Source organism: Mobula birostris, chromosome 12 (assembly GCF_030028105.1).
Source record: "Mobula birostris isolate sMobBir1 chromosome 12, sMobBir1.hap1, whole genome shotgun sequence".
NCBI classification, from domain to species: domain Eukaryota; kingdom Metazoa; phylum Chordata; class Chondrichthyes; order Myliobatiformes; family Myliobatidae; genus Mobula; species Mobula birostris.
In genome coordinates, this window is record NC_092381.1 from 94,136,611 (window position 1) to 94,151,204 (window position 14,594).

Sequence of the window (14,594 nt, forward strand, 5' to 3'; positions counted from 1 at the left end):
AAAACTGAAGCCAAATAGAAGAAAAAGAAATACAGCCAGAATCATAACAAAAAACTTACTGGAGGTAATTAACAGAAAATAATTAATATATTAAGTGCATTTGTAGATTTTTTTTCACTAATAATAAATTCTTAACCACCTTGATAGAAGAGTGAAAATTAAGATTAAAGGTATAACATTGTGTCTAGCAATGGTTGAAAAGCAAATTAAACCAAGTAAGAAAGGAACTGAAACAGTGTAAGTCCTTGAATGGACGCAATTCATCATGATATCCATGTGTAGCAAGGAAGTTATATCTGAGCTTGTCTACTCCTAGTTGGTTCTCATCAGTGGATAACTAACCATTAATGCGAGTATTTTCAAATAAGGCCAAAATAATAACAAGCTCCACCAGCTTTGACCTGGGGGAAAAGAAATCTATCACTGGAATTAAAACAGTGGCCAAGTGATTAAGGCGTTCGACTAGCGATCTGAAGGTTGTGAGTTCGAGCCCCAGGCAAGGCACTTAATCACACAGTGCCCTGCGACGACACTGGTGCCAAGCTTTATGGGTCCTAATGCCCTTCCCTTGGACAACATCGGTGTCGTGGAGAGGGGAGACTTGCAGCATGGGCAACTGCCAGTCTTCTGTACAACCTGCCCCAGGCCTGCACCCTGGAGAGTGAAGACTTTCCAGGCGCAGGTCCATGGTCTCGAAAGACTAACAGATGCCTTTATTTATTGTACTCAATGACAAACAACTGTTTTACAGTCCACTCTGAATGGCTTGATTAACCTTGTATAAAAAAACCAAAGAAAACTACTTAACAAAGGAAACCATTCCCCTCATTTAAACACACTTGTATATAAAGAACCAGTACACCAATGCTGGGTAAAGACACTAAGTTTCTGATTGTCAGGATTGTAAGTGAACCATTTTACTTTGCTAAGGATAAAATGGCTGCGGCGCGTGTGTATCACGAGGCTCAGTGTCTTAATTGCATTTCATTGGCTTTGTATCTGTACTCAGCACAATGACAATTAAGTTGAATCTAATCTAATCTAATTTCAATTTCTCTGTGTAATCAGAAAATCCATGATTCTATAGACGACTGTAATGAACAAAGTAATTTCCTGCTTTGATTTTTTATTACCTTGTACAGGTTGAGCACCTCTTATCTGAAATTCCAAAAACTGAAAAAAATCTGAAATTCAAAATTATTGAGCCCTGACATGATATCACAGTTTGAAAATTCCGCATGGTGCAGGGAAGGTTCCCAGACTGTGTGCACCACAGACAGTTCTGAGAAGTGACTTCCCATATGTTAATGAAAAATAGAAAAACACTGCATAAAGTGAAAAATGGCGATCTTGATCGTGTATCGTCAGCGTTGGAGTAAGAATATGCTGCTTAATGGTATTGTTGGTATGAAACAAGCAAATATATCTATCATGATGAAATGAAAATTGAAGGTAATTGTGAATATTCAGCAGACTGGTTGCAGAAATATAAGAAGAGTCATGGCATTAACTTTTTAAAAGATTTGTGATGATAAGCGTCTGCTGATCACAAATCAGCAGAGAAATTCATTGAGTTTGCCAAGATCGCTGCTGATGAAAATCTAACGCACTGAATGGCTGCATCAATACATTTGTGTGATGAACAAGCTCAAGACAAAGGCTGCTTACCGGTAGCACATAAATTCAGAGTCGGGAATAATGGGATGCCAAACAGCCACTGAATGTCCACCTGGGGTTCTGATGGTTTGATGTGCACATTATTCTTTCATGTTCAAAATTAATAAAAGTATTATATAAAACTATCTCTCCCCCATTGTAGCTGTGATGGAACGGCGGTGGTTTGAAATCGATGGCAGATATGAAGCCAATCACTATACTGAAACATGGTAATAGATATGATTGGAGGTAGTCATTCAACTCTGACTGTTTGTGGAGGATGTCAGACTGCTCCAATTGTGGACTGTTCACTGTGGACTTCATACCAGCCAGCTGTACATAAGCTGTATATGTTTTGTAAATGGATTTTGTGTTTAGACTTGGGTCCCATTCTATAGATGCAAGTATTTTAAAATCTGAAACACTGCCGGTCCCAAATATTTTGGATAAGGTTCCCTCACCCTGTACCATACCAACAATTTACAAAAAAGGGATTTTCCAGTTAACTCTACTATATCCTTTAATATTAATGCAAGTTCAGCACTGCAGCATCTCCTCACTTAGAAGCTGAAAAGCCAAAGTTTCCTCAGAAATCCAAACATTTGACATGATGAAGGGGGTTTTCCTCAGCATTGTGTTCAGCAGTTGATTATCTCCTTAATATCTTAGAGGCCCACTTGAGCGCTGCAGTCAATCTATAGACCAGGGGTTCCCAACCTTTTTTATGCCATGGACCCTTACCTTTAACGGTGGGGTCCGTGGACCCCATGTTGGGAACTCCTGCTATAGACTGACCAGAATGTGCACAAATTGATTGTGGGTCCTTTGCCATGTATTTTGCTCTTCAGACTGTGTAATTGAGCATTTTATAATCTTTAATTGGTGAAGCCCATTTGTCGTCCATGTTTACCATTCTGTATATAATGATTGGTAAGTATTATTTATCTTCATGAGCCTGCTGTACCCAAGCATAACTCCCATAATGAGTAGCTAATCACAATAAGCTGTTGCTTCTTTCCTGAACTGCTGCATTCCTGAGTGAACTGTCGTGTCAGTCCAGGTTTGCAGAATATACAGCTAGTTTAAGGCTGGAATCCCAAAGCATTGCACTGTGCAGTGATTAATACCTTAAAGCTATCTTGGGCAGTAGTAATGATAAAAATTTCAGATACTTCCTTCCAGAACCAGCATCTGGTTCTCTTGAAGAGGAAATTAGATGCTGGTTATAGAAGGAAATGTCTCTTGGAACTGGCTGCGATTCAGTGTTGCTGTTTGGAAAATCAACTGATTGCAGAAAATTTTACACATTTTCTAATATTTGTGTTGAGTGAAAGACATCAGCTAATTATGTTGATGATATAGCTTGCATATGGAAATATTGACCAATAGTTGGCATCAATTGGAAATAAGGGAAAAATCTTGACTGACATCCATATCTTGATGATCATACCTATATGTCACTTCTTTACAAAGACATAAGTTTGTCTCAATGCAAAAACAACAGTTCAGGCAGAACAAATCATGCTTCAGAAATCTAAAATGTGTGGAAGCAATTTATTTGGAACAAATTTTGTTAAAGCACTCAATGGTCAAACATCTTCCTTCTTAAACCAATATTTTTCATTTCCAAGTTAGAACTTTGCGAATGTTCAGAGATTGATTAATTGATTTTCTTCTTTATGACTAGTTTTGATTACAGAGCTTAAGGTAAAGGAACCATTAGGAAGCAGTGATCATAATATGATAGAATTCACCATGCTATTTGAGAAGGTGAAGATAAAGTCAGATGTATCACTATTACAGTGGAGCCAAGGGAATTACAGAGGCATGAGGGAAGAGCTGGCCAAGGTTATTGCAAAGGGACACTAGCAGGGATAATGGCAGAACAGCAATGGGAAAAATTCGGATGACGCAGGAAAGATATATCCCAAAGATGAAATGAGTATTCTAAAGGGTGGATGAGGCAACTGTGGCTGACGAAGGAAATCAAAGACAGCATAAAAGCCAAAGATAGGGCATATAATATAGCAAAAATTAGTGTGAAGTTAGATTAGGAAGCTTTTGAAAACCAACAGAAGGCAACTGAAAAAACCATGAGAGAAATGATGAAATATGAAGATAAGTGAGCTAATAATATAAAAGAGGATACCAAAGGTTGTTTTCAATATGTAAAGAGTAAGGGAGAGGCGAGAGTGGGTATTGGACTGCTGGAGAGGTAGTAATGGGGGACAAAAAATGGTGGATAAACTTAATAAGTACTTTGCATCTGTCATCACTATGGAAGGCACTGACAGTATTCCAGTAATTTGAGAGTGTCGGGGCAGAAATGTGTTTAGCTGCTATTACGAAGGGGAAGGTACTTGGGAAGCTGAAAGGTCTGAAGGTAAATAAGTTACCAGGACCAGATGTACTACACTTTAGGGTTCTAGAAGAGGTAGCTTAAGAGATTGTGGAGGCATTAGCAGTGATCTTTCAAGAGTCACTAGACTCGGAATAGTTCCAGGGAACTGGAAAATTGCAAACGTCAATCCATTCTTTAAGAAGAGATAGAGACATAAGAAAGGAAGTTATTGGCTAATTAGCCTGAGTTCAGTGGTTGGGGAAGATATTGGAATCGATTATGAAGGAAGAGGTTCGGGTATTTGGAAGTACAAGATAAAGTAGGCCAAAGTCAGCATGGTTTCCTTAAGGGGAAATCTTGCCTGACAAATCTGTTGGAATTCTTTGAGGAAATAACAGGCAAGGTAGACAAAGGACAGGTAATGGATGTTGTTTATTTGGATTTTCAGAAGGGCTTTGATAAAATGCTGCACATGAGGCTGCTTGACAAGATAAGACCTATGATATTATAGGAAAGACACTGGCACAAATAGAAGACTGGCTGACTAGCAGGAGTCTGGTACTGGGAATAAAGGGGGACTTTCTGTTTGGCTCCCAGTGACTAGTGGTGTTGTGAAAGGTTCAAGGTTGGGGCTGCTTTTCATGCTATATATCAAAGATTTAGATGTCTGAACTGATGGCTTTGTGGCCACATTTGCAGACGACAGGAAGATAGCTGGATAGGCAGGGAGTCTGCAGAGGGACTTAGACAGATTTATAGAATTTATTGCCACAATAAATTCTGTGAAGGCCAAGTCATTAAGTATATTTAACGTGGAAGTTGATAGGTTTTTGATTAGTCAGGGTGTTGGGGGTTACAGGGCAAAGGTAGGAGAATGGAATTGAGAGGGATAATAAATCAGCTGTGATGGAATGGTAGAGCAGAATTGATGTGCTGAATGGCCTAATTCTCCTGTGTCTTATGGTCTTACATATTTTTTTCCTTTTTTTTCATACTTTTAGCAGTATTGCCTCATGTTTCTCGTATTTTAACCCATACTTCTCACCTTCACAGAAACTCAGGGAATGAATTGCAAGTTTATTATGTGCCAGACAGACATTATCCAAGCTTCTTTGAAGCCATCCGTAGGAGAGGAGATACATTTTATCTGATATCATTTCGGAGGGTAAGTCTATGTTTTTGTTGTGAAGATAAGTACATGCTTTCTCTTTGTTGCTCTGACAACCATAGCAAAACAAAACCATGATAATAGTTATCTTTTACAAATTATTTGTTGTTTCTGAATGAATTGGTCCTATGGGCAATAGCAGAAAAAAAGCCATTGTTGGAATTTAGTTGATGATATTCGCTTAGCCAAAGATTGGTAACTCAGCGGTGATACTAAAATTAGACTATTAGAACATTGAAAGAATCAGTTGTTAGTACTTTAAAACATGTTCTGTTGAGCATTTCAACTGGATGCAGTACTGAAAGCTTCAGGGACTCCCACAGGTTTGGTGTCAGGAGTGGGAAGTTGGACTTCTGAAGAGAAGTGGAGATTCAATGGTCTCAGATTTCGTATAATGGAGCCATGATAAATACAATAACATTAACTTAAGCAACACAAAACTCAGTAAATAAATTCCTATTATTTTTCCTTTATGTTATGTGAATGTATCAGCTCAGTTAAGACAGATAGATGTTGGTTCAAGGTATTAACATCTGTGTCAGTGAGTTTGATAAATTCAAATTGATTATTTTCTAAGCATGAAGTGGTGGATTTTGAGTTTGAGCAAGGATCTGGAAAATTAATGCTTCACAGTGTGGTAAATAGGCAGTGAGGGTAAAAGCTGTTGATGAAAAGAGACATCTAAATCAAACAACAGGAATTCTGCAGATGCTGGAAATTCAAGCAACACACATCAAAGTTGCTGGTGAACGCAGCAGGCCAGGTAGCATCTGTAGGAAGAGGTGCAGTCGACGTTTCAGGCCGAGACCCTTCGTCAGGACTAACTGAAGGAAGAGTGAGTAAGGATTGTGCTTCACTGGAATATGTGACAAAGATATGTGTGAGGAAGTGATCTTTCAAAGTTTTCTATCAGCTGAAAGGCCTCCATTTTCTACAGTTGTCTTATTTTATGTGCTTCATTGATAGATGGATAATTAGTTAAGCCATTGTGTGGGAGTTTGCCATAAATCCATGTAAAATAGTGAATGAATATGAAAATTAAAATTGATTTTTATCAGTCTGCAGAAACTTGATTATGTAATTTAAATTTAAACAATGCAGTACTAGAAAAGTAGATGGTGATCTGTTTAGGTTTGTGATGTAATCCATGAATCCTTAGTGTGACGACAAAATACTATGCATTATTTAAAGAAAACAAGGAGTTTAATTGTTATTCTGTGCAATGTTTAGCCCCCAAAACATCACAAAGATGTGGTTTGTCAGACTCCTCCATGCACATTAGCTGTTACTTTTAACAGAAGTTTTCTGATTGGAAAGTATTTAGTTGACTGTAAAGTATTTTCCTGAAGTCATTAAATGCGCGAAATTAATATAAGTATTTCCTTCTTACTCCTTCCTCCTTAAATGTGATGTGTTTTATTTCATATTGTTGAATCGTATTAAAAGGGTCAAAGAGAACATTGTTTGGTATTGGCTGAAAATATCAGCACCTGGGCTTATGGTCGCTAAGGTAAGGTGAAAGGCAAGGCTTAAATTAAGCCTCAGATTTATGATGGTCCATATGGCAAGCATTTGTGATCACGTTGTACAGCATGACAACTTCTGTTTGTGAGAATGAAGGATTTCAGACTAGACAGCAGCATTGGGCCGCATGTTGTTAACAATTGTAATGGTGAGCAGGCATCACTTTTTATTTATGTGAAATAACTAGCCTGAGGAAACTAGTGAACAACTGTGTATTTCATACTACTTATGCAGCAATACTAAAATCTGGCTAAGTGGTTTTGGCAACACAGTGCTTCTTTGTGCACACTGGATTCCTCCCTGAAATAGCCTCATTGTTTGAAATTGATTTTCAGGCGTCTGGTAATGAGGAACAGCTCTTTGTTGGAATTTGTAATTAATTCCTGATTCCAGATCATCTGGGCAACTTTATCTAGATATTTGGCCTGCAAGCTTCTACGTTGAGAATTTTTATTTGGTGACCTGAAGTTCATCTTTTTGACATAATTAGATTTGGGTGTGTTAAAAGGTTTTAAAAGAAATGTATTCAAGAAAGGGATGTGGAATAGAAAATCTTGTCCATTATTCAAATACAAGGACCAGCTCTCCAAGACCTACATCTGATTGGGACTTCATCTTTGGAGATGACACATTTGGTACATGGTGAAAACTAAATGGTTGGCTCTATTGTACATCAGTGCAGTAAAATATTTGAGTAAGTTTTGTAAACATGGGCATCTTTCAAATTGTTTGCATATCAAAATCAAGGTCTAAGTCAATTTTACCATCATATGCATCTATGCACAAGTACAATGCAAAATTTACCTGCAGAAGTCTCATCTTTTTGCATGGTGACAGAATGGGAACACCAAGGTACATCTGTGGCAATGCCATCAGCCAGCTCCCAAAAGACAGGCAAATTCCTCTTTATTTCTCCACTCTCCTTGGCAATATGGTACAGATTCTGTCAAGCATTACGTGAAGGTGATAATTCTGGTCATAACAGAGCAGGATGTGGTCGGAATCCCTCAACTCAGGAGTGATTTTGATATTCTGTGAAATTGTACTTTTGGGACATGTGTGGCTATTTTATTGTTAACATTGAAGAGATTTTTCGACAGTAAAGAATTTTTAAAAAAATGTTGACGCTGAAAATCTGAAATAGAAGTGAAAAATGCTGGAAGGTGAAACTGGTCAAGGTCCCTTCACCAGATGAGTGGTCTTTGAGCTGAGACACTTTCCACAGATGCTCCCTGATCTTCAGAATGTTAAATCTTTTGAAGATAATTTTCTGTATATTTTTGGCATTTCATTCTGTCTATTGTTATTCCTTATAGTTTTTTTGGGAGAATCAGTATTGTTGCATGCTGCCCTTCATGAGGAGGGCCCTGTCAATCTGAAGTTAGTTTAAGAAAAAAATGCTTAAAAAATTCACTGTAACCCAAAATTTTGGAATGATTTCCTCTATAGTCAAGTGTATTGTGTAATTAAAATGACATGGTGTTGTTTTGTTAAACCTCCTTTGCTCGTACCAAAATAGAGCCTCTATTTGCTAGAGCAAACTTTCATTGTCTTGGTTTATTCAGTAGCTTGTTTCAAACATCGTGCAACCATTTAATATCAGCAAAATGTAAAACCAAAATGTAAATCGCATCTCTGAAGTCCGCTAGTGTCCTGTGAAATTCAAGGTGGCTACCAGAGGGGGTAAAAAGTCTTATATATGTTCAATTACTTGAGAGGTTCCAGGTTTTTTTGAAATCCTCATCTGAACTGGATTTAGCATTTGCTTGCAGTTTTGCAGTTTGCATCTGTTACGTCCCCCTATTGGCTCTAGTCTAGGGGTGAAGAAACTTAACAACAAGTCCTCCCAGGTTGGAGGAACAACACCTTATATTCCGTCTGGGTAGCCTCCAACCTGATGGCATGAACATCGACTTATCTAACTTCCACCAATGTCCCACCTCCCCCTCGTACCCCATCTGTTACTTATTTTTATACACACATTCTTTCTCTCACTCTCCTTTTTCTCCCTCTGTCCCTCTGAATATACCCCTTGCCCATCCTCTGGGTCCCCCCCCACCCCCCCTTGTCTTTCTTCCCGGACCTCCTGTCCCATGATCCTCTCGTATCCCTTTTGCCTATCACCTGTCCAGCTCTTGGTTCCATCCCTCCCCCTCCTGTCTTCTCCTATCATTTTGGATCTGCCCCTCCCCCTCCAACTTTCAAATCCCTTACTCACTCTTCCTTCAGTTAGTCCTGACGAAGGGTCTCGGCCTGAAACGTCGACTGTACCTCTTCCTAGAGATGCTGCCTGGCCTGCTGCGTTCACCAGCAACTTTGATGTGTGTTGCTCCCTCAGTGTTGTGTGTTGTTTGTGACAGGAAAAGGGACAGTCACAAATGGTCCTATTTGCAGAATATTCACAGTATTTACAGAAGTGATTGAGGGCAACCAAATCCAAGGGAGTAATCCAAAAGCCAAAATCCACAATACGAAAACACAGGCCAGAGCATGAAGATTACAAGTTTTTTAATGTGGAAACTAGTGTGATTCTTTTACTATCAACTCTCTCCAGCTGCTCTCTCTACTTTTTTTTATCCCCCCGATTTCCCAGATGCCAAACTCTATAAATTGGACTCTCCAAATCTCGATAGGAGCAGTCCTGACAAGGAGACAGATCCAGCAGTGCTCTAAATGGAGATTGACAGCAGCACAGCTCACCTTAAACAAGAAAAGCTGGACAGAGAGAGAGAGAGAGAAAACATAAAACAAAAACACAGGCACACATGGGCATGCACGTAATGGCATGTAAGAGATGCTGTATTGTACTCTTAAGTGCTGAAATGGTGATCACAGATTTTATCAGGAGATTTGACGTACATGATTCAGAAACAATGCCCTTTATTGCTAATGTTTCTGAGAATATTTTTAAAAGTAACCTTACCTCTGCAAATGTTGCAGGTTCACCATTGCATTGTCTAATTCTGCACGGAGTATTGTCCTCTTTATTACCATTCTTTCCATTCCAGAACATCTGAGAATCCTCCTTGTCCTTTCGTCCCTCTGCACTTATCTCTCTTGGCAATTATCCCCGCAAGCAGCACAAGTGTAACACCTACCCAAGCACCTCCCTGAACACCATTCAGGGCCAACAACCAGTCCTTCCAGGCGAGACAACACTTAAGCTGCATTGGTGACATCTGACAAAGATTAGGGACTGACTGCTTTGTCGAGTACCTTCACTCCATCTGCAACAGGCAGGAGTTCCCAGTGGCCAACTATTTTAATTCCACTTTTGATTCCCATTTGAACATGTTGGTCCATGGCCTCATGTGCTTGTTGATGAGACTACTCTGAGGCTGGCAGATCAAACTGACCTACTGAGTTCCTGTAGCATTTTCTCTGTATTTCCAGCATCTACAGAATCTCTTGTATTCTTTCTTTGTTCCTTGAAGATCTGCATTTATACATCATTGAGTAGACTGCATGCAGCTCTCACCTGTGGCTCCCCGTAGCTGTTTGCATGCAACAGCAGCCACACCCCGGGCAATGGCTTCGACAAGCCGGCTAAACCAGGTGAGGGTAGCCGACGGGTCTCAAACCCTTGGTGAGATATCCCAGCATGTGAAGACAGACTCCGGCGGATTGAGCGGATGAGACCAATGGAAGGTCCAATGGTCAAGAAGGCGGTCTCTGCAAGCGTCGCGGAACGTGTAAAGCAGGACAAGACACAGAAGACGTCTCGGTCATCCACTGTGCCTAGTCCCATCTCCAGCCATCTAGACTCTGTCTTGCAACTGGATCCAGATGGGAATTGGAAAGAGAGAGTGAGGCTGATGCTGCGCAACTCTCCCTCACTTAAATCCAAATCACGCGCTAGTCTCGACACCATCATAATGGTGTCGAGGTCCTCATCGACGTCAACGATGGACGAACAAGCATGATGTGAATATTTCATTGGAAGAAAAGTTCTGAAATCGTCAGTAGATCAACTTCTGATCGTGCTCATCAACATAGAACCACTTTTATAATCCCTGTTTACTTTTTTTAAATCACATCACATGTAATTGAACCAAATTGACTTTATTTCTTAGATCCTTCACATACATGAGGAGTAAAAATCTTTACGTCTCTGTCTAAATGTGCAATCATAGTAATTTATTATAATTTATAATAAATAGAATAGCCAATGTAACACAGAAATACACTCAAATCAGCGTCAGTTAATCAGTCTGATGGCCTGGTGGAAGAAGCTGTCCCAGAGCTTGTTGGTCCTGGCTTTTATGCTGAGGTACAGTTTCCCTGATGGTAGCAGCTGGAATAAATTGTTGGTGGGGTGATTTGGGTCCCCAGTGATCCTTCGGGCCCTTTTCTCACACCTATCTTTGTAAATATCTTGAATCATGGGAAGTTCACAACTACAGATGCGCTGGGCTGTCCGCACCACTCTGCAGAATCCTGCGATTACGGGAGGTACAGTCCCATACCAGGCACTGATGCAGCCAGTCAGGATGCTCTCAATTGTGCCCCTGTACAAAGTTCTTAGGATTTGGGGGCCCAAGGCAAACTTCCTCAGCCATCTGAGGTGAAAGAGGTACTGTTGTGCCTTTTTCACTACTCAGCTGGTATGTACAGACCACGTGAGGTCCTCGGAGATGTGGATGCTGAGGAACTTAAAGCTGTTTACCGTCTGAATCCCAGATCCATTGCTGTTAGCCTGTCTCCATTCCTCCTGTAATCCACAACCAGCTCCTTTGTTTTTGCGACATTTAGGGAAAGGTTGTTTTCTTGACACCACTGTGTCAGAAAGGTGATTTCTTCCCTGTAGGCCATCTTGTTTGAGATTAGGTCAATCAATGTAGTGTTGTCAGCAAATTTAATTAGCAGATTGGAGCTGTGGGCGGCGACACAGTCATGGGTAGACAAGAAGTAAAGGAGGGGACTTAGTACACAGCCCTGAGGGGCTGCTGTGTTGAGAGTCAGAGGGGTGGAACTGTGGAAAGGCATATCATGCATAAAATGATTGGGTAAGTCTGAGATCCAAGACATTGACAAATCACATTATAGATGGTCTAGTATTCCTTAGGTTGCTGAAAATAAGAGTAGATATATTATTCTTTAATTTGAGTTAGTGTGTATGGAGATTTGCAACACCATTAATAGAGCATTTGTTGGGAAGAAGATACATCATCTCTGTATCTGACACTTTTCTGCTGCAATAGGTAGCAGTACTATTCAGGATTTGTGGCACACTGTCAATAATGATTCAATGAATCATTTTCTTCAGGTTTAATGGAGCACCCATTCAGTTTGTTCCCACATGTCTTTGTGTTCAAGTACTGACTGAAGCTTTCTGCTTACATTTAGTGTAAATTCCCATTGAATTTCACGTAACTGTTGACACGGTTTCTGTATAGGTCTGAAATGTGAGAGTAACTTCTGGTCTCCATTCTGCACCATTAGCAAAGTTCCTGTGTATCAATTTGTCAGAAAATCACTCCTGGACTCAACACACTGATGCCTTTATGAAGAAGGCATGCCAGCAGCTGTTCTTCATTAGGAGTTTGGGGAGATATGGTATTGTCAATAAAGACTCTAGTAGATTTGTATAGATGCATGGTGCAGAACATTCTGATTGGTTATATCACAATGTGCAGGATTGAAAAAGGCTGAAGAGTGTTGTAGGCACAACCAGCTCAAAGACAGGCATACACTCCAACCATTAAGGTCACCTTCAAGAGGCAGCATCAATCATTAAGGATCCTCACCATCCGGTACAGGAGCCTGAAGACTCACGCACAATGTTTTATGAACAACCTCTCCTGTCTATGATCAGATTTCGAAATAGTAAATGAATTAATGAATACTATCTCGCTATTTCTGTTTTGGGCTAGTGCAGGTAGGAGTGGGGTGATGACATGGATGAATGTGTGGCGAAGGAGATGGTGCAGGGAGCAAGGTTTCAAGTCCTTGGATCATTGGAACCTTTTCTGGGGAAGGGGCAACCTGTACAAGAGGGATGGGTGGAACCTGAATTGGAGGAGAACCAATATCTTGTCCAGGAGGTTTGCTGGTGCTACTCAAGGAGAGTTTAAACTAGTTTTGCATGCGGCTGGGAACAGGAGCCCCAGGTCAGTAAGGGTAGGTAGACCAGAAGGTAGAAGTCAGGGAAAGTATTAAAAGGCAAAATCAAAATAACAAGTATGATGGGTTGGATAGTTTGAAGTTTGTATATTTTAATACTAAGTGTATTATGGGTAAGAGTGATGAATTTGGAGCATGGATCAGTACAATGTTGCAGCCATTACTGAAACTTGGGTTGAGAGAGGGGCAGGGTGGTTGATTAATGTACCAGGTCTTTTGAAGTTTTAGAAAATATAGAGGAGGAGGTAAAAGAGGTGGGGGGGAGTAGTACTACTAATCAGGGACAGTATCACAGCTGCGCTCAGGGGAGTCATAATGGAGAGAACAGAAATAGGAAGAGTTCAATCATACTGACAGGATTGTACTACAGATCTCCCAATAGCCACCAGGTCATTAAGGAAACAGATATGTCTTCAGATTCAGGAAATATGTGTTAAAAAAAAAAAAAAGAGGCTGTTGTCATGGGGGATTTCAACTTTCCTAATAAAAACTGGGTCCTCCTTAGTGCAAGGGGTTTAGATGGGGCAGTATTTGTTAAGTATATCCAGGAAGGTTTGTTAAATCAATATGTGAATGAGCCTGGCCGGGTGACTAACCTTTCAGTGGGTGAACAGGTAGGAACAGTGACTACAACTCCTTAACTTTCAAGATAGCTATACATAAGATAGATATGGCCCTTGCAGTCGAGTCTTAAATTGGAGTAGGGTAATTAAGAGGGGAATTAGGCAGGAACTAATTGGGAGCCCCTTTTCTCTGGCAAATCTACATCAGACATTTGGATGGTGTTTAAAGATCAATTGCATAGTACATGAAAGTTATGTTCCTGTTAAAAGGAAAGACGGGGCTAGAAAGGTAGGTGAACCTTGGATGTCCAGAGAGGTGATGAATTTAGTCAAGAAGAAAAAGTATGTAAATCTTAGGAAGTTAGGATCAAACGAAGCACATGAGTATAAAGAAGCCAGAAAAGAACTAAAGAAGGGAATTAGGAAAGTCAAGAGGGGCCATGAAAAGACCTTGCAAGAAGAATTAAGGTGAATGCCAAGGTTTTCTAAACATACATCAAGAGCAAGAGGATAATTAGGGAGAGGGTGAAATCACAAGGATGGGGGGAAGGAACATTTGCTTGGATGCAGAGGATGTGAGTGAGGTACTTAATGAGTATTTTGCTTCAGTGTTTACCAAAGAAAAGGATATGGAGGACCAGGAAATCAGTGCTGAATATATCAAAATGTTAGGCTATTTAGAGGGCAAGGAGGAGGAAGTGTTGGAAGCATTAGATTAAGGTAGATAAGTCCTCAGGGCTTGATGGGATTTACTTATTGAAGGAGGCAAGAGACAAGATTGCAGGGCCCTTGGCCAGCACCTTCATGTCCTCTTTAGCCACAGGCAAGATCTCAGAGGACTGGCAAGTGGCTATATGTTCCTCTTCTATTTAAGAAGGGAAAAAGGGAAAATCCTGGGAACTATAAACCAATGAGTCTCATGTCAGTTGTAGGGAAACTGCTGGAGAAAATTCTTAGAGATAGGATATATGAGCATTTGGAAACTCAAGGCTTAATTAGGGAAAGCCAGCTTGGCTTTGTGTGTGGCATGTCTTGATTGAGTTTTTTGACAAGGTGACAAGAGATTGATGAGGCTAGGGCAGTGGATGTTGTTTACGTGTATTTTAGTGAGGCATTTACAAAGTCCCTCATTGGAGAGTAATCCAGAAGGTTAAGATGCAAGTCCACAACTGATTGGTTGTTTGGATTCAGAACTGGCTTGCACATAGAAGACAGAGTG

General features: G+C 40.3%; 1 protein-coding gene across 3 annotated transcripts in view; it reads left to right on the forward strand.

Annotated features, from left to right (window-relative positions):
• Positions 1-14,594, forward strand: part of atf6 (activating transcription factor 6) — a 420,957-nt gene that overhangs the window by 224,641 nt on the left and 181,722 nt on the right. For all 3 annotated transcript variants that reach the window (XM_072274311.1, XM_072274312.1, XM_072274313.1), the window contains exon 14: positions 5,051-5,162. In XM_072274311.1, coding sequence (XP_072130412.1) covers positions 5,051-5,162 — 112 coding nt within the window. The remainder of the gene's footprint in view (positions 1-5,050; positions 5,163-14,594) is intronic.